This window comes from Primulina huaijiensis, chromosome 2 (genome assembly GCF_012295235.1).
Source record: "Primulina huaijiensis isolate GDHJ02 chromosome 2, ASM1229523v2, whole genome shotgun sequence".
Taxonomy (NCBI): Eukaryota; Viridiplantae; Streptophyta; class Magnoliopsida; order Lamiales; family Gesneriaceae; genus Primulina; species Primulina huaijiensis.
Genome location: NC_133307.1, coordinates 30,989,600 through 31,009,478, shown reverse-complemented (window position 1 = coordinate 31,009,478; position 19,879 = coordinate 30,989,600). Strand labels below are relative to the sequence as shown.

The 19,879-nt window shown below is 33.9% G+C and overlaps 4 protein-coding genes and 1 long non-coding RNA gene across 5 annotated transcripts; 3 read left to right on the top strand and 2 right to left on the bottom strand.

Moving 5' to 3' along the window:
- The first annotated feature begins 12 nt into the window (after nt 1-12).
- Nucleotides 13-2,787, top strand: LOC140971608 (F-box protein SKP2B-like). Its single transcript, XM_073433953.1, has 4 exons — nt 13-727; nt 1,564-1,912; nt 2,000-2,141; nt 2,246-2,787. Exons 1-4 carry the CDS (start codon nt 453-455, stop codon nt 2,608-2,610), a joined length of 1,131 nt encoding a protein of 376 aa, XP_073290054.1. The 5' UTR covers nt 13-452; the 3' UTR covers nt 2,611-2,787.
- Nucleotides 2,788-2,900: 113 nt separating this feature from the next.
- LOC140971609 (uncharacterized) lies at nt 2,901-4,459 on the bottom strand. The gene is made up of 3 exons (XR_012174345.1): nt 4,323-4,459; nt 3,711-3,862; nt 2,901-3,217 (listed from the first exon to the last, which is right to left on the bottom strand). It is a non-coding gene; the product is annotated as an uncharacterized lncRNA (long non-coding RNA).
- Nucleotides 4,460-5,965: 1,506 nt separating this feature from the next.
- Nucleotides 5,966-7,816, bottom strand: LOC140961700 (uncharacterized). The gene is made up of 2 exons (XM_073420364.1): nt 7,564-7,816; nt 5,966-6,978 (listed from the first exon to the last, which is right to left on the bottom strand). Exons 1-2 carry the CDS (start codon nt 7,733-7,735, stop codon nt 6,197-6,199), a joined length of 954 nt encoding a protein of 317 aa, XP_073276465.1. The 5' UTR covers nt 7,736-7,816; the 3' UTR covers nt 5,966-6,196.
- Nucleotides 7,817-15,011: 7,195 nt separating this feature from the next.
- LOC140971606 (scarecrow-like protein 1) lies at nt 15,012-16,782 on the top strand. Its single transcript, XM_073433950.1, has one exon. The coding sequence runs from the start codon at nt 15,012-15,014 to the stop codon at nt 16,641-16,643; it is 1,632 nt and encodes a 543-aa protein (XP_073290051.1). The 3' UTR covers nt 16,644-16,782.
- Nucleotides 16,783-17,320: 538 nt separating this feature from the next.
- LOC140971607 (arginine--tRNA ligase, cytoplasmic-like) lies at nt 17,321-19,453 on the top strand. Its single transcript, XM_073433951.1, has 6 exons — nt 17,321-17,622; nt 17,801-17,941; nt 18,110-18,184; nt 18,445-18,660; nt 19,017-19,089; nt 19,194-19,453. The coding sequence occupies exons 4-6, from the start codon at nt 18,457-18,459 to the stop codon at nt 19,196-19,198; spliced, it is 282 nt and encodes a 93-aa protein (XP_073290052.1). The 5' UTR covers nt 17,321-17,622; nt 17,801-17,941; nt 18,110-18,184; nt 18,445-18,456; the 3' UTR covers nt 19,199-19,453.
- Nucleotides 19,454-19,879: the final 426 nt, after the last annotated feature.

The following is a 19,879-nucleotide window of genomic DNA, read 5'->3' as shown; positions in this document are numbered from 1 at the left end:
ACAGAGGTGTTGACTTATTTTTTTAACTAGTAGGTACACAAACCTCTGTTTATCTTGTACAATCAAACTCTGGTAATTTCTTTTGGGTTATTTCTCTGATCAATAATTCTCTAAAGTATATCCCAAAAAAATATTTTGTTTTGTTAAAAAAAGAAAGACAGAAAAGATTAGTTCTTTTATGTTGATTTTTGAAAAAAAACTGAAATTTCTTAGCCCCTTTGGTGGTTGAAACTCGGACAAGTATGTATCTCCTAGCCTTTGGTTATTGCTAATACTTCTGTTATAGGTATTGGGTTGAAGACACCTGGTAGCTGTTTTTATTATTTCTTGATCAATCTAGGTTTATGTATTTTTCTATTTATTTGACAGGAAGGGGCATACTGGCATCAGCTTTTTTGGCTTTAGTTCCTTTTTATGATTTTTGTGTGTAAGTTGACACGGGAGATTAAGAAATGAGAGAAACAGGAGAGGGTCCGGGCTTGAATTTTGAGAAGCTGGTGGGTTTTGGTGATGTGGTGGGTGTGAACGAAAACGAAAATATTGTTTGTCAAGTGGGGGGAGGCCTTTGCGGAGGAGCGAAGACAAGTGAGTGGAAAAATATTCCAGTGGAGCTTTTGTTGAGGATTCTTTCTTTGGTGGATGATCCCACGGTGATTGTGGCATCTGGTGTTTGTCATGGATGGAGGGATGCCATTTCTTGGGGGCTCACTCATCTCTCCCTCTCTTGGTATACTTTTTTTTTTGTGTGTGTGTGTGCGCTGATTCAGTTTTATGTTAATCAACATTTTGTCAACAATTTTTTGTAGCATACTAGCATTGAATATTGGATTTCATTGGTTTTTTGTTGATCGTTGTTTATCTTAGTCAATTTTTGTAAACTTCTTGTAGCTGTCTTTCTTTGTTTATTTTATATCACAGCACTGCTAATATTTCTTTTCTGGTGTGACCTGGCTATTTTAAGTTGGTAGCACCATGAATTAAATGAGTTTTCTCGACACAGGAATTTAATCGTCAATTCGTCATTAGTTACTAGGAAAGAATTGCAGGCTATTTGAAGCTTGGATGATTTGAGTTTCTAGAATCTCAATGATGGCCGGTTGGCGAGAATGATTTTTTTTTCCCCGGTCTTTTAGTTTGTTTTGGTTGGCAATGCTCTTTTTCAAGTGATATGAGAGCAGAGCAGTCCAACTTTTGAAGCTTGGTCCAATTTGGTTCTTTAATCGTGCTTGTTTGTCATTGTGATTATTGAATAGGTGAGGTTTATAAAGTGTGGCGAGAACCTACCGCCTGTTCTGCAGCCGTGCTTATGTATGCCTCCGGGGGATTAACACGGGTTTAGCAAATTATTATTCTTAGTATAATTTTCATTTAGGAAATGTTATTCGAAGTTGTGCGGACACAGTGTTGTTTAAGTGTGGCGTTGGTTGAATTGTTTTGTCTATGATAATTGAAAGGAAGGGTTAGTTTTTCATAGCCCCATTGTTTAGGGAGTAATAATATGCAAATTGTGGTAGCTTTGACTCAAATAACAATGACCTCTTTACTTGATTTGTTTTGCCTTAGGTGCAAGAAGAACATGAATAATCTGGTGCTATCACTGGTTCCGAAATTAACAAACCTTCAGGTCCTTATTCTGCGACAAGACTCGCCTCAACTTCAAGACGTTGCTGTTGAAACAATCGCAAGTTATTGTAGTGACCTCCAAGAGTTGGATCTGAGTAAGAGTTTCAGGCTTACTGATCGTTCCTTGTATGCCTTAGCACGTGGCTGCCCTAATCTCGTGAAGCTGAACATAAGTGGCTGTTCGGCTTTCAGCGATACTGCTGTGGCATATTTGTCCGGATTTTGCCGAAAATTGAAAATCTTGAATCTTTGTGGATGCGTCAAGGCTGCCTCGGATAGGGCATTGAAGGTATGAATCTTGTGGCCTGGTCTATGTTTTAAGATCATAACATTTAAGACGGTTCGTGAGATTTTTTACTTGGACTATGTTTTGCAGGTCATCGGATACAATTGTGATCAATTGCAGTCGATAAACCTAGGATGGTGTGACCGAGTTGGTGATGAAGGGGTTAAGAGTTTAGCCTATAGTTGCCCTGATCTCCAAGCTCTTGACTTGTGTGGATGTGTTCTTATAACAGGTATATCCTTTTTTATAGTTTGTTCTCTATAGTTGCAAAATAGTGGGGTAAATGGTGCAATTCATTTCTGTACTTGCTTATATTCGATGGTGCAAATCGCACAGATGAGAGTGTTATTGCCTTGGCAAACAACTGCCGTCATCTGCGATCCCTCGGTTTATACTTCTGCAAGAATATCACTGACAGAGCCATGTATTCACTGGCACATAGCCGAGTGAAAAACAAGCATGAGATGTGGGCATCCGTTAAGAAGAACAGATACGAGGAGGAAGGCCTTACGAACCTGAACATCAGCCAATGCACTGCCCTTACTCCTCCTGCAGTGCAGGCACTCTGTGACTCATTTCCAGCTCTTCATACATGTTCCGGTCGCCACTCCCTTATAATCAGTGGGTGCCTGAGCCTAACTTCGGTACATTGTGCATGTGCTGTTCAAGCTCACCGTACCACACCTGAATGGCTCATCTAGCTCACCGAAGGTTTTTTTAAGGAAAATCTTATTTCCTTTGGCTGAAAGAATTGAATCTTGTGTATATATGGTAGTTTGAGTACATTTTAGAACATTTGGTTGTATTTTTACCGTTTTGCAGACGGAGCGGTGTGTAAATGCTGTTTATTGTGTTTATATTTGGAACCTTCTCCTTTATGTTTGATACTTTTTTTGAATTCTTCGAAGTGAAATGTGGGTGTATTAAGGATTTCCAGCATGCGTGGAAAGAATGGTTAAATACAAGTAGGAACACGTAAATACTATGTTTTACGATCCCATAATTAAAATATACATTGAACTTTTTACTGTAGCCTCTGTGATACAAAACAGGGGAAGGGGGTGCTTTATTTCAAGCAAATTACTCAGGTTGCCCTAGATTGTTCGTTTATCATAACCCAGAAGACGGCTACAAAAACAATGCCAAATCTAAAAGCCACTTTACCGGACCAAATACAAGAGGAGAAAGAGCGCAAATGTTTAAGCGCCCACTTTCTTTGCCTTTCCTTCCCAACTTGCTCAATATTTTTTTATTTCTGAAGGAATATAAGCATTTGGTACGGACTTCAGATTATTTCTACCTTGGAACCTTCGATAGTCCCCTAGGAAACAAGAATTACCTTCCAATGAAAATTACAGTAAACTCCAAGAAATAAGGACAACGTACGTTCCAGAACATTCAAAACTGAAATGGTGAAATAAGGAGATGATGGGGGAGGTAATCGCATGCTCCAATAATACGGAGGCGGTGAAAGAAAAATGTATCAACATTAGATGAATGTGATTGAATACACAGCATCGAAAATGTTAAATATCTGGACTTAAAAAAACTAGAAGACCACATATTTGGACAAAACATACAACTGAAGATTATACATATTTGCACATCCAATTAAATTTAGGCAATAAAAATTCTTTCAATTCTAATAGTTTTAACCTTAACATTAATTGTTAATGATTGGCTTACCCGTACCCTCGACTAGAATTCACTAAGAAGTCAATATGTCAGAGGGATCATATCCTATTTATATGGGATCGTATCGTTTAAATTTTTATTTTCTGGATATAAGTTACATGTACACAACATCGAAATTTACCTGCTGAAGTAGAAGCTCCTTCAACAGAGCCATCATTTGTTCTTTTAATCGATACTTTGTTATGTAAACTGTTCTTTCCACCTCTTGTATATCCCAGTTTTATCTGCTTTCATTTTTGCACCACTTTCTGTTTTTATCTGCAAGAAAAATAGAAACACAATACCGGTTAAGATAACCAAGACAAAGAGCCTTAGACAAAAGGAAAATAAAAAATCTGAAACTTTATATTCATTATCAATGCATGTGACAACAAATATAATTTGCATATATTGTAGAAAGTTTGCTTTACGTAAAATGGTTAATTGCAAATACATCTTAATGCATTGTATATTTTTGGCAGATAGAAGCTGGGGGATCAATCATCTTAAATTCAAGAGGGTTGTCCATAATCAAATTGCTTCCGACGCATACAATTAATGTAAAAAGTTTCGAGTCTGTCATAATCAACGTGGTTAAAATCACTGATCAACGTTATCGCATGGGATATCTATCATGCAGGGGTGATGTTCTCAGGAACTTAAATGAAGATATTCAGCAACAGACATATTACCTTAAAAAATCATTACACTTCAAAGGGATTAAGAAAATAAGACAGACCTCAGGAATTGCAGGCTAGCCACAAAAGCTAACACAGTAGGTCCTCTTTGACCATTGTGCTAACAAATGTGATTCGACACGCCTGAGGATAAAGCATTCACCTGTAAAGCGACCGAGTTCTTTAATAAACTTAAAAGTTTGGAGAGCCAAGTACTCCCGCCTGCGGAACGTGGTGCTGGAGCTTTTGGAGCATAGGGATCAAGAAAGCCGCCGTTTCCCCGGAACCAGTGCGGGCCATGGCCACAACGTTGCATCCAGATTGAATAAAAGGTATGGTTTTGCGCTTGATAGGTGTCGGAACCCTGTATCCCTTACCATTGTAGACCCTCCGGATTTAGATTTCTTCGAATGCTTTTGCTTCTTCTTGAACTCTGATTTTGAGGCCGCTAGAATTTTCGCCATGGGATCACGGCGGTGCTGCGGCGTACGTTTTTCTGGTGAAGCCACCGACAGTCGGAGAATTTGTATGGTTTAAGGGGTTTTACGGAGAACAAACCAAGCCCAATATGTGCTGGGCATTTTGGATTGTATACAAATATTCTTTACTGTGGGCTTTTCTTGTGAATCCATAAAAAGCTTGTCAATCTGGATCAGGCCCACAAATGATTGTTTAGATTTTTTAACCAATTCAGTCGCAACAAAATACCTCATTTCAAACTCGAAATTCGAGAAGTTGTTCATAAATCATAAGATACTTTTAACAATATGCTTTTTAAAAATTATTATATTTATAGATTATGAAAAAATAAAAAAAATTAAAAAGAGTTTAATTTGAAATGAAAATAAAAACTTAAATTCTTTTAAAGTACATGTTTGATATATAAGTGATTATCATGCTAGTTTTGTAATAAAATAACAAAAATATTGTAATTAGAGAACATGTATATTTACATTTATTTGAATGAATGTAAATAATAATTTTGAATTAGATAAAAATATTTGGGGTATGTGTGTCAACAATAATTTTGCATTTACTAGCTTTGGTATTTTAATTAAATCGAACATAAGAAAAATATGGGTTAAGAAAAACACCAAAAATTAATAAATTTTTTAAGTGAAAAGTGAATAATCAATTTTATTTAATAGTTGCAAACACTCCCTTATAGGTTTTGATTTTGATAAAAGAAGAATTGATTTGTTAATGTCATTATTTAAAACTAAAAAATATTTTTTCTTTACGAACTTTTATGTAACTTTCATTTATAATTACATGATGATGACACCAACATAATATACATTTTTTGGAGAAAATTACAATTTTGATAATGTATATTTGTCTTTTTACGATTTTTATCGTCTATATTAAATTTCATTTTTAGTCTTCTATTCCGGCATGATGCTAAGGTGGGGCAAATGCAGCGCTGATCACATGACATTGATATATACGATGAAACATCAACCGTTTTGCGGAAAAATGATTAAATTGAAAAAAAATTGTAAGTTGCGGAATTAAGATTAAAATTTAACAACATAGATAACTAAAATCGTAAAAAAACAAACATACATCAAGAAACAATATTGCAATTTTCCATTTTTTTCAAACTTCGGAATAGTTCAAAATGACTATTGTTTGTATCATATTCACAAATTAACAGAATCAGATACAGAAATTGAAATATGCAGGCAGCATGCAGTTGGTGAAACAGAAGAAAAGCTTCAGAAAGCTTATCAAAATACAAAATCCACATGTTTGTATTATAATGTCTTAATTTCACGCAATACTAAGCTCCGGAAGAAGTATTAAAAATACATTCTACTATAGAATATTAATCTATCTATAATTACCTAAGAAAACAAAGCCTTTTACATTAACTACAAATTAGAGACTAGCAGCATGTATTCATATATTCTCTATTAACTGAGCTATGTTATGATCAAGAAGGGATCCCCACGCCAAGAAAGTCTATGAAGGGAACTTCCTTCTTTTGAATGGGGTTTAGTTCTTCAACTTGCTGCTTAATACTCGTTCTCGTTTCACCAAAATGGTTAATGTTGTCTCGGATATCAATACGCCCTCTATCTATTTTTCCAGATTCTAGATAAGTTAAGGAACTTGGAATGGCCGATTTCTTATTTAGGGTATCAAACGCTCTTAGATCCCTCTGGCCGTCAAATACGAAAAAATTCATTCGATGATTGATCGAGATATTGGAGGTACAAATATGTGGCACACCTTTTCTTCCACACAAATCAAGAGTTTTAGCAGAAGATAAATTATTAGCCAGCTTCGCGGACGAACCAGACGATGAAGCGGAGAAGATCTTATCTGTTTTTCGGCCATGCAATTCAAAAGTTCCACCATTTTCGAAGCTGATCCTTGAGCCATGTTCATTTTGGAGCCTTGAATTTCTCCTTCGAAAATCATAGAGATATTTAGAGCAGGACTTGGAGTCTCTGATAGCTGCATCATGTTCATCTTGAAAGCTTCTTTTTTCACAAATCTTTGAATTCTCTCTTTGCTTTCTAGCCATGATAACATGCCAATGATTCTTTACAGCATTATCGGTTCTACCCGGGAAAAGTCTTGATATAAGTGCCCATTTGTTGCCATGCAATCTGTGCGCTCCAAGTAGCCTTTCTTCTTCTTCTTCCGAAAACGGCCGTCTGTTGATTCGCGGGTCTAGTTGATTAAACCATCTTAATCTGCAACTCTTCCCTGCGTTTGATCATAATCTTACATTTAAGGTGCAAAAATTATCAAACCAAATATAATTCAAAAGTCTATAGATAAAATTTGAATCTTTAATTCCAATATTTGACAGAATATATCTACGCGCCAAATAACTTGGTAGAAGATAATGCGTAGTGACTACACGAGCAAATTAAAGTTTTTTAGGGTTACAATATAAGTTATAGGTAAATGTATACTGTACAAAATAATCGATAATTGATGGTGATAGCATGATTAAACTCCAGTGTATCTATGTATCCTCCTCTTGTTACAATCAACAGTTACGACTTCCACATCCACAAACATCATTAGCTAAAATGTTGTCTTTATTAATTTATGCTAGGTTTACTTCAACATAAAATCTTACTTGTAATAAAAAAAATTAAATAAAAGCTTAAAATTTGAGAGTCGAAAGTATTTTTCATGGAAAAATATCACCCTTTCAACTTTTATAATTCTAGGTATGGGGTAACCAAAGAAACTGATCAAGTTAAAAGGGTTTCTCTCTATTCACCGGCGTACCCAAATTTTTTTGTGTGTGCACGCGCGTAACTGCGTAAGTGTATATACCTGATCTTCCTCGAAGTTTTTCTGCTATGGAATTCCAGTTTTGAGGTCCGTACTGATGAACCAGTTGTCGTAGTTTATCGTCTTCTGCAGGTCTCCAGTGCCCTCGAGGCGCTGGACAGGTATTACTCCTTGTATCACCACTTGAATCCCCACAATAATTGGTTTCTTCCATGGATATAAAGCTATGATCTGTAAGTTTATCAAATGTTAGGAAGAAAGAAGTTTAGAATAATTAGATGATCAGGTGTGGTGAATATGTNTATATATGTATGTATAATTGTTGTAATGAATTGTAAGTCATATATCATTCTCATCTTACTGTATCATTTAATTACCTCTACATAACATAATTTAAAAAAGGGAAGAAAACATCTCTTAAAACTAATTTTGAGACTTCATCATATATATACATACTTTTATAATTAGTTTTAAACTTAAGTTAGAGTAAAAAAGAAAAAAAAATTGTATTTTTGAAAATTATTACACTTGTAAATTTGATCAGCATAAATACTATACTAAAAGTCGCACCCTTTTTCGCATATGTAGAAATACACCCTTCTTTGTCCCAAAAATAAGAGAGGAAAGAAATACACCCTTGTTCTTTCTCTATTCGCCCACGTACCAATGGTAATTGAAGGTTGTTGCTTCGGGTAAACGTTGATATCCTTAATTTCTTTGTCTGGTGTATTTTATGGTCATATTTGATGTAATTTTCTAATGCATTCATTATATTTCTACGATCTAGTATTGATTTTAATAAAGAAAAATGCATGTATTAATCATAGAACACATGAAAAAGAATGTCAAAATTCAGAAATCAAGTAATCAGGGTAGACAAATAAAAAAAGCGATTAAAACGACAAAAAATAATGATAAATATTTGTATTCCAAATTAAAATTCAAAGTAAATACTGGGATTCACCTTGAATTCAGAAAGAGGGACGAGAAGATAAACTATATATATATATATATATATATATACATGAAGAAAATTATTTGAAGCTAATGCTGCCCTTGCACAATTGAGAGATCATTGCTCCAGGATAGGAGAATACTGCAGCAAATTAATCAAATGATCAGAGGATTTCTTCTTCAATTATAAGTTTGTGTAAGCAATTTTTTTCATCAATAAATCCTTATATATACACGTATAAACNTTTGATCTGTCGTATCTCTGTATTTTAGCAAGACAGATTAGGCTTACACATATAATGAATTTATTCTTTAAAGTAGAACAATTTAATTATATTTAGCACAGTTTATCTCTTGGGGCCGAAATCTACTATAAATATATTGTGTTTTCTTTAAATTATTTGGTTTATGTATATATCTCGAATCCGAATCCGAATCCGTATCCGTATCCTGCTTGATTAGGATGAACTATAAGCTAGCTTCTTGCCACTGAAACCGATGGCTGCGGGTTTAAAAATAAATTAATAAATATTTTGTGAACGATTGGATCTAAGTTCACTCTAGTCAAAGTTTGTTTGCTTAGGGTTTATCATCGTTTGTTGATGTGTTGATAATTCTAGTAAGGTGATATATATATATATATAATCATAAATGTGCGCACACACATTTAGATATATATGTATACACGTGTAACTTACCTAGGCGTGAGAATATTTTTGGAACAAATTATAGTGAGATGGAAGATCTTAATAACTTGATTAAAAATTATATATGATGTAAAGACATATCACCACACATTAATTAATATATAGATATCGATTTTATACCCACCATTGGAGATGTATGCTTTTATAATTGGTGACGTTAATTGATAAACTATTTTTGACAAATCAGAAGTAATTCATTTCGTGAAATAAGCATTAATCAGTCTGTTAAGAAACCATTTTGTAAAAAAAAATTAACTTGGTCGTAACGTTTGTATTTGACTTTGTCATCTGCATGGAAATATTCTATCACTGTATACCATATTTTAGATTTTTTTAAAAAAACTTTCATTATTATCCAATTTCAAACAAATAGATTTATAATCACAAATGGATACCCCGCGGATTCCCAAACAAAATAAAATGAACTTTTAAATAACAAAATATATTTTGCTTCGTCGTTCGTTGCTTTAAATATTTTTGATAATAAACATAACTACGTATTTGTTAAAAAATAGTCAACAGTTAATTTTAAGCTTGAAATGATTAAGAACTAAGAAGAGCATTAATAAGTTTTTTATATTCTCATTTATAGATAAAAACAATTTACAATATATCTAAAATTACCGCGGTGACTTTGTACACTAATAAATATTAAATTAACATATATAAAATTATAAGGAGAATGATATTTACACTATATTATTTTATAAATGCACTCGATCTATTTTTTGTTTAATCTTTTGTTGATTGTTTATTTTATAAGTAAGTTTGTTAATGACTCTTAATTAATCCTAAATTAGATTGCCAAAAACTACACAATTTTTTTAATTAATTTTTTCAATCTCCATACATATATAAAATAAGATCATTTGTAAATGCTTCTATTTTTTGGTTTTTTATTACTAATTTATTCAAAAATGAATGCTTCCAAACAGCACTCTCTTTACCTCTTTTCTCTTTATATATTTAATTTTTTTCAAAAAAAAAAAAGAAGAAGATAAAACAGAGACAGAAATAACCTGTACTTTCAAAGAAAGCTACATTATACGATAAAAAGTTTAACAATATCCACACCAGAGATTACTAAAAAACAAAATCGCAAATGAAGTAATCCTGAATATTACGTAAATAAATGTAGATTAGAGATTTCTTGAAGAAATTTAGTTAATACCAACCCCTAATTTATTATTTCCTTTTATAACTAATCTTACTCAATTACTGTTTGATTCCATTATACCGAGAGATTGCCACTCATTTTCAGTCAACAAATTGCCTCTAATTCTCAATTAATTAAGGTGAAGTATGCAAATTAATATCGTGACAGTGTAGCTAACTTGTTTTAAAGCATAAAAAAAAATCAATTTATAAAATTTGCCGAATAGGTTATAGTTATTAATTTTAAGTTAGCAATAAGCTTAAGTATTATAATGCATGGAAGGTGGAAGATTCAAAGACATTGAAAAGTGTACATACTTGGAAAATGAGAATATAGTCCACCCTGAACTCACGTGTTATTTTATTTTATTTTATTTTATTTTATTTTATACAGATCTATTTACATAAGTAATCAAGATTTCAGAAATTAATTGTGAATATAATATAAGTTTATTTTACACATAATTAACTATAATATAAAATCAAAGTCGTTTGATGTTCTTACTAGGTTGGGTATATATTTATTTATTTGTTAATTATGCTGTATAGATATGCTTTAATATTTGTAGAAATCGAATGGGTTAATATAGTAACATCTAGCCTACCATTATATATATACAACTAGGACGAAAATTATAGTTGACAGTGCAGAACGCACCTAATTATGCGTTAATGGGTTGGGTTGTTAGACTCATGAGTCAAAGGAGATGTGTGTCTACTTGCTAGTGTTGTCTTACATTTTTTAGACATCATTCTTATCATTTTCCTACCATCGACTATATACTCAACAGAGATATATTTATTAGTTAAAATATGATATCATTCTTTTACAGCTCACCTAAACAACAAAACCACCCTTTGCCACTTTTTATTGCGTTTAAGGAAAAGAAAAAAATCCCATGGTCGGCTCTTTTTTAGCATTGGCCCAGTTTAACAAGGGACCCGTGATAAAATGGCGAGTAAGCATCTTTCTCTATCGTAGTGAATCGGTGATGTACCCGTTAACAGAAAAATTACAACTTTCTCCTTCATTTACATTTGGAAAAAAGAATAAAACTCACATTAACAGAGAAACTATCAAGCCACGCCTTACATGTTCAATCGGCATAAAAATTGGTAAAAGGTCATTTTCGTATAATGCTTTATCTCGCTTCATATTTAGATCTATATTGTCTTCACCCACCCAATAATTCTGCAAAATATTTATGATTAATATTATTAAATTATAAATAAATTTGTAAAATTGAAGTAATTNTTCGACCCGAAATCATAATACTGGGTTGGACCTTAAGTACTTTTGGGATCTCTGGACACTTGATTTCAGATGGGCTACCTGCTAAGGCCAGGCTTCTAAAATAGATATGTCCAAGTTGTTATGCCGACGCTAGCCCATTTCAAACGACGTTCGTCGTCTAATTTTTTCTGGAAAAAACTGTGTTCAGAAAAGACTGAGCATGACCAAGTCACTCAAAAGCAAAATCCTGGATTATTTCGAGTAAAAAATTGATTGAATAAAACAAGAAATTAGTTAGAAAGATACGGGTTACGTTAAAACCTACAACAAAATGAAATCAATATATTTTGATAAATATACGAACGTCGCACAAAAACCAACACGACAATTCTGTTAAAGACTATATTCTAGTTCATTGTAAGAACAAGTTTTAGAGTGTATTAATCTTCAATCATTTTTTTAAAAAAAAAAAATTCAAAATGTTAACATCAGAAGCGGTACAAAGATGTTGGTTCTGATCTAAAAGACAATTAATACATGATAAAAATGTGTTGTTACGTAATTAAATTATAGCGATCATATCCAAATAACCATTTTAACAGCTGGGAGACAAAGCTATCATCATGACGTTGAATATGAAATATAATGTTCATAACTAATGAGAATACGACAAGTCGTGTCTTGTAGAACCCTAATAATTTTTAAATTAAATAAATATCAATGTTTGTTCTTATCCAGAACATTATTTTTGTAAGTGGTGACATGCCAACATGTCATGTCTTAATATAATAATATAACCAAATAAATAAATAAACCCCATTTTATATGTAATAACGATGATTCAAAGAAAATATCGTCATGTTGACTTGGTAATTGTTTCTAGTTGAATGTTTGATGATGTTCCTGGAGGATACATAAACCGCCAAAAACTTCCACACGGCAGACTTGTTTACACAAGAAAGCAATGCGATTCATGACTTAAGCCATTATATTTAATTCCGTGATTAAGACTCTAATTTATGTTATCTAAAGCGGTAAAATTCAAAATCCCATGAAAAGATTCGTTTCACACACTATACAAACTGGGGCATCATGCATGAACTTTGATTTTTGGTTTTTGTTTCTTTCTTCCTACTTTTTAAAAAAGCTCGAAAACGTATGTTTACGTGAAAGTATAGCTATGAGTTTACGTGCAAGTATAGCTAAATATTGAAGTATCAATTTCAAGTTCATTAAATAATTAAAAATTTTAAAATTCATTATATTTTATGTAAATAATATGAAACTACGTATTTTCTGCTTTCCAATTTTTTATTTGATATTATGGAGTGTTGTACCCTCCACTGAATAACGCAAAACGCGGTAATTCATGACCCCTAGTTGATTAGGCGCTTCTCAATTGTTGACTCAAATTGAGTCGATATATCATATATGATAAAATGTTTGCAATTGTTAATTTAAAGNTAATACTTTTTCATGGATAACCCAAATAAGAGATCCGTCTCAAAAATACGACCTGTGAGACTGTCTCACACGAGTTTTTGCCCCAATTTAAAATTGGGGTGTGGGGTTTAATTGTTATTTTAGTAAAAAGACACGCTTTTTGAAAAAAAAAAACGATAACGCGCAGAAAAAAAAAGGTGTTATTGGGATTGAATTTCATCAAAGTTTGGGGGCAGTACCCAATTTTCTACGCTGTCTTCAAAGCTCAAATCATTACAATTATAATTGCTATTTTCTTATTGAGATTGTAGGTATAAATTACTATCATTACTTTACTAAGCAGGAGTGATTAATAACGTCAGCGCAACGTCACATAGAACGATAATATTTGTTCCGCCAATTAATGTTTCAATATATTCATTAAGAAAAAAATAATAGTGATAATAGTGAGCATATACCTAAATTCGATCAACTAATTAATGAATTTTCTTGTATACGCAGTCAAATTCTAACGTAATGACAGTTGAAATGCTGCAAGAGTCGGGCATGATTCCATTTCATTCATTGGGTGAAGTTATTAATTGGATAAAATTGAAATGAGTTCGAAATCCGAGCCCTGTCAATTGGCATGTTGCGAGACGTACAATTTCATAAATAGATTAAATTTATTTATCGGTGAAAACAAAAACATAAACAAAAAAGGGGAGATGCATATAAAAGATATATAAAGATAATGTTTATATTTATTATTGAAAAAGAGAATATTATAATGGGAATAGGAATGGGTGGCATTGGCGAGTTGTCAGCACTTTAATTTTCTTAGAAATTTCTCTGCTTTTTTACTTCTATAATGTTTATCTTATCATAAAGGAATCAGGTAGAAAAGCAATCTCACCACCAAGTCTTGCTTCTTTTATTATCCACATTAAAATTTCTGTAAATGTTTTGTTTGAAATTAAGTTTCAAGGGTCTCGAGGTTGGTCGTCTTTATTTACTCTTCGTTGGTATTCAAAACCCTAGTCTCCTCAAACCCAATTCTGAACTTGGTGTACTTATGTTTCTTGTTGATTTGCTGTGATATTTCTGGGTTCGTTTTGATTTCTCCTCTCCTCTGTTTTTGATCTTCTGGTATGTATTCTTGACCCCCTGTTTTTATGTTTCTTGATGTTTGAGAGTTGTTTTTTGTGCAGATTGTGACTGAACATTTTAATTATTGTCACTCCAAGAATTGTTAGATTATAGCTCATTCAGAAAAAAAAATTGTAGCTTTTTTTGGTGGATGCGAAGCATTTTGGTGAACCTTTTGGGAGACATCTCTCATATCTTTATGTTTTAATTCGGACATGAATAAAGATTCTGTGGTAGCTTCAGTATGATTTTTCAGATTCAGCGGACAACGAAACAAGTCCCCAATGATTATACTACTGAATAAAACAAGATATAATAACACCAGTACCTTTAGTTTCTATGATGATTTTGTATAGTTAAGAAGCCAGAATTGAGCTATTTTGGTAGAGAAACGAATAAAGAATTCCAACCATGAAAGTTGTGTGGCATTATGCTTGTTTCAGTTTTTGGATCTGTAATTTATCCTTTCAAAAGGTCCTTAAGTCCGGAGTAGTTCAAGAAATGTGGTGGAACTTGGAACAGAAGTTGAGTTTTATTTGAGATGGAGTTTCAAGTCCATCCACCCGCTAATGTAGTCCCTTTAGGCGACTCACTCTTTGTGGGAGAACAAAATGTCAAAAGGCGGAATTTTTTTTTAAGTCCACCTTGTACCCTTGGAGTGTGTGGATTTGTTTGGGAATATTATGTTTGTTTGTTTTCCCTTCCTGATTACATGTTTGGTTTTTTCATCCATATTCATAAGTTTAAGTTATAACTGCTACACGGAGTCCCGCAGCAGCCTGCTCTTTTACTATATGGATAATTCAAAGTTTATATCCTACCAGGAAACACGTAATTACTTCATTGGGCAAAATTGTTAGAAGTGAACCATGTCTTTAGTCGGATCTGCTGCATTGTTTGGAAGCCATGAACTTTACTCACTGAAGGATGGCAATGAAAGCTCTGGTTTATCGTCTTTTGACTCAGACAATCGGGGCATGATTTACCCCAGTGAGTCATATGGCAACGATGGTTTTGATCCAAATTATTTTCTCCACTCGCCGTCGTCGGGAGAACTTGCCAGTACAAATAATCCATTTGTCTCCTCTTTGGTTGCTGCGAGACATAATACTTGTGAGTTCAATTATGACACTGAATATTTGAATAGTCCAAGTCCTGATGTTATAGATGAAGATAAGATGAGATTGAAGTTACAAGAACTTGAGAAGGCACTTCGTGATGATAAATATGAAGATCGAGATCATAGTATGGGAATCGATATTGAACAGGCTGACCCTACATGTCCACATGAGATGCTTGATGACTCACCGAAAGAATCTTCATCTTCAGATTCTAATCTTAGTGGAATAAGCTGCTGTAAGGAGATCTCAGTTTCTCCTCAGAGTACAAAATCCTTGCTGTTTGAATGTGCTGATGCCATCCACGGTGGAAATCTGGGGAAAACATCGTGCATAATTAATGTGCTCCGGCAGAGGGTCTCGATCCAGGGAGATCCTTCTGAACGAATTGCAGCTTACATGGTAGAAGCTTTGGCGGCTAGAATGGCTATTTCTGGTAAAGGTCTTTACAAGGCACTGAAATGCAAAGAGGCCCCATCTCTGGAAAGACTTTCTGCCATGCAGGTCCTCTTTGAAGGGTGTCCATGCTTTAGATTTGGTTTCATGGTGGCTAATGGCGCAATTTTAGAGGCATTTAAAGACGAAAACAGGGTTCATATCATAGATTTTGATATAAACCAAGGTAGTCAGTATTACACACTGCTGACATCCCTGGCTAAAGTCCCTGGGAAACGTCCCCACGTGAGGTTAACTGGAGTGGATGACCCTGAATCCGTTCAACGGACAGTGGGAGGCTTAAAAATCATTGGGCAGCGACTCGAGATACTAGCCGAGGATCTAAAGCTCTCATTCGAGTTTCATATTGTTGCTGCTGAAACCGCTCTGGTCTCTCCATCAATGCTATATTGCCAGCCTGGAGAAGCTTTAATCGTAAACTTTGCTTTCCAACTCCACCACATGCCAGACGAGAGTGTATCAACAATAAATCTTCGAGACCAACTTCTTCGAATGGTTAAAGGGTTGAACCCAAAACTTGTCACCGTTGTCGAGCAAGACGTCAACACAAACACTACTCCGTTCTTACCAAGATTTTCAGAAGCATACAGTTACTACGCAGCTGTTTTCGAATCACTCGATGCAGCTCTTGGTAGAGAAAGCCAAGATCGAATAAACGTAGAGAAACAGTGTCTTGCACGTGATATCATTAACGTCGTCTCCTGTGAAGGAGAGGAAAGGATAGAGCGTTACGAGGTTGCAGGAAAGTGGAGAGCTAGGATGAGTATGGCTGGTTTCACCTCGTGTCCTATTAGTCGAAACGTGACCGACGAAATCCTTAAACTCATAAAGCAGTACTCGGATAGGTACAAGGTGAAAGAGGAGATTGGTGCTCTCCATTTTGGATGGGAAGACAAAATCCTAATATTTAGTTCAGCCTGGAGGTAAATGCAGAAAATGGTTGATGAATTAATTAATTTACTTTTGACTATGTACTGATTAATCTAGTCATAGAGCGTTTGGTACGAGGTGCGAGTGACTGTAAAAAAGTTATGTAAGACTATTTAACTCACTTTTTCCGTCATAATTTCCTATCTTTTCTCGCTGCTTTTATACATAAAATTAATTCCAGGGATATAAATTTAGTCGAACATAAATATTTAACATTAATTGTAAAAATTTACAATGTTGTCATTCTTATTTTGCCGGCTTAATGAATTTTGTTTTAAATACAACTGCTTCCACGTGATTTCTTCTAATATATAATTACAAGTGTGAATAGAAATGTAATATGATATAAATGATTTATGTTTATTACCTTAAATGAATATCAATTTTACAATTTATATATAATTTAATAATATTAATCATAAACATTCATTGATTTGTTAACACAGTTATGATTATGTTATCAATAATTCTAAAAAGGATTATGTTGTCAATGAAAAGTAAATTTACTTAAATCAAACAATTATTTATTTGGAAAACAAAAAATATTTATTTGAAAAACAAGTATAATCTTGTTTTCAGTCGTGTTGATGTTTAAGAAGAGTCTATTCCAAGTTAACATACAAAAAATGGATGTTTGGTCTGGCTGACAAAAGCACCTAACGCAGAGGCAAACACAAGAGATGCTATTTAATTTTTAAAAGCTTTCAAAACCGCTGAAATCAGGAAGCTACTTCTGCCTTTCCATTCCCAAAAGTAGCAAATCTTTGGTGTCCTATCTATTAATTTATATTGTGTTGATGCTACTTTAATTAAGTTTCCAGCTACTATGTTTTCATCCAAATGTAACAATATGCTGGTGTTTTTTTTTTTTTGCAATTTCTCGTGGTTCTCATGAAACTAGACAGGTATTATTAAAACTTCTAGAAAATCTTGCTGCTGCTCGGTGAAGGAACTGGTCCGATCAAATATGGCAAATGTGAGTTGTTGCAACCCATTTCTATGATGCTTCACATCTAAGGCAAAACACGTACTGATATTATACTCCCGAAGTCAATCAAAGACACATCACTTACTGAATTTGATAGTTAGAAAACTGGTTACAAGTTATGTGGTTGAGCTTTTTTGATGTTCTGGGTGTGTGCCCACTTGCGCAGGACCAGGAGACTGTGGGAAGTCTTGAACAAAAACTAGAGAAGATATTTGAAGAGTCATTGAGATTGACTGTCCCTGAGGAGGTGGGCATAGATCCCTCTGTTGCTATATGCACAAAACCTGAGTTTTGGTGATTATCAATGGTATGGTGCATTTTTTATAAGGTTATAGTGTAGAACTATTGGAAAAGCAAGTTGGTCTCAACTTCTTATTTTATGATTTGTTTTCTATTGTATGTTGCATCAGATAACTTTACATGACCTATGGTTTTTGTGTTTGTGAACTATTGAATCCTTTTTTTGTTGTTACAGCAACAATGCCATGGGATTGTGGTCAAAAGTTAAGGAAAGGGCACTCAATTTAGAGGTCCACAACCAATTGGACAGGTACTGATGTTTTTATTCACTTTTTTCTTAAATAAAGTGTTTATAGCATCTAATGTTTGTAAAACGGTATTGGTTTTTAGGCCATCAGGGAAAATCTTCCTGCATCTGAGATTATAGATTCATGCACAATAGCTGGAGCTGGATTTATAAATGTTGTAGTGTCTCGGCATTACATATATAGCAAAAGTAATTAACATAAAGGACTTCTCTTTGAGCTAAAATTGTGTTTTTTTTAATTGAAATTACCCAATTTGGTGCAGAGCATTCAAAAGATGCTAGTCAATGGTATAGAAACATGGGCTCCTAAGCTTCAGGTGAAAAGAGCCGTGGTTGATTTCTCCTCACCTAACATAGCAAAAGAAATGCATGTCGGTCACTTAAGATCAACTATCATTGGAGATACAATTGCCCGTATGCTGGAATTCTCAAATGTGAAGGTTCTAAAGAGAAACCATATTGGGGACTGGGGCACGCAGGTAGATATATTTATGAGCCTTAAAGATGTTATAGCCTTATTTAGAAAAAAATGATCTATTTTCTAATCATGAACACCTATTTGTGGAGTATCTTTTTCTATTGATCAATCCTATTAACTCATGGATTAGCTATTGCTGTTTAAGTTTTTTCCCTTCACTTATTTATGAAGCTTTTGAGAACAGATGGTTTCAACTCCTGGCTGAACATGGAACNTTTTTTTTTTTTTTTTTTTTTTTTTTTTTGAGCGAACTATGGAATTGGTTTCAATGTTCAATAATTTGCTGAATTCTGATGCAAGTGAATGATTATATATGAAGATTCTTTTGTTCTAAAATTTGTGTGAAATGCTTTGCAGTTTAGCATGTTGATTGAGTACCTTTTTGAAAAGTTTCCAAGTGGAGAAGCTGCAAGCCATCGGAGATGTGGAGGTGAGAGAATAGATTTGAATACCTAACATCTTGTAGATTCTTGTATTTCTCACTTATAACACTTAAGGACGTGGAGACTGAAAATGGTCTTTGTACATAACCAGGCTGACTGCATAAGATCTGAGCGACCAGAAGCTTGTGGAAGATTCACTCTCACTACATTTTGTTGTATTTTATTAGTCTCCTCGTACTATACTCTGGAATTTCTTTATATCGTTAATTTGTTTCCTTAAAATTTCAGTTTTAATTTGAAGAGTTGTATTGGCTACACTTCTGTGCATGTGAATAGCTAAATGCTTTATTTCTATAAAAGAATCATGGAGCTATGGTGAAAGGGTCCCATGAACCACTGGCTCTTTCTTCTTAATCAGGCATTCTACAAGGCTTCAAAGCAGAGATTTGATAGTGACACCAATTTCAAGCAGAGTGCACGACGGGCGGTGATCAGTCTCCAGGTGTGTTAATTATGTATAAATTTAACGATAAATTTATTAAATTAACTCTTGTAAGATTCATTCTCATAAGAATCACAGTGGCTTATTTCTTCTTTGTTTTTTGTACAATTTCTAAGTTTGGTTCTCAAGACTCCAACTCGCAGCTCTCCGTTTTTTCCCCCAAAGATCCACGGACACAGGTTGGAGGTACGACATAAGAAAAAGGAAGAAATAAGCAAATGACACACTGAGGCACCGTGCTATAGCGCCGAGGGAAAAGGGTGAGGGTTTTCTGGGTGCAAGGGAGAAGAATAAAGAAAATAGTGTTGATTTGGTTTGGTTTGGTTTGATTTGGT

Coding starts and splice junctions, on each gene's coding strand:
- LOC140971607 (XM_073433951.1), top strand. CDS start 18,457: ATGCTAGTCAATGGTATAGAAACATGGGCTCCTAAGCTTCAGGTGAAA. Junction 18,661..19,016: donor TTGGGGACTGGGGCACGCAG/GTAGATATATTT, acceptor AATGCTTTGCAG/TTTAGCATGTTGATTGAGTA.
- LOC140961700 (XM_073420364.1), bottom strand. CDS start 7,735: ATGGAAGAAACCAATTATTGTGGGGATTCAAGTGGTGATACAAGGAGT. Junction 6,979..7,563: donor AAAACTTCGAGGAAGATCAG/GTATATACACTT, acceptor GATCAAACGCAG/GGAAGAGTTGCAGATTAAGA.
- LOC140971606 (XM_073433950.1), top strand. CDS start 15,012: ATGTCTTTAGTCGGATCTGCTGCATTGTTTGGAAGCCATGAACTTTAC.
- LOC140971608 (XM_073433953.1), top strand. CDS start 453: ATGAGAGAAACAGGAGAGGGTCCGGGCTTGAATTTTGAGAAGCTGGTG. Junction 1,913..1,999: donor CCTCGGATAGGGCATTGAAG/GTATGAATCTTG, acceptor TATGTTTTGCAG/GTCATCGGATACAATTGTGA. Junction 2,142..2,245: donor TGGATGTGTTCTTATAACAG/GTATATCCTTTT, acceptor CAAATCGCACAG/ATGAGAGTGTTATTGCCTTG.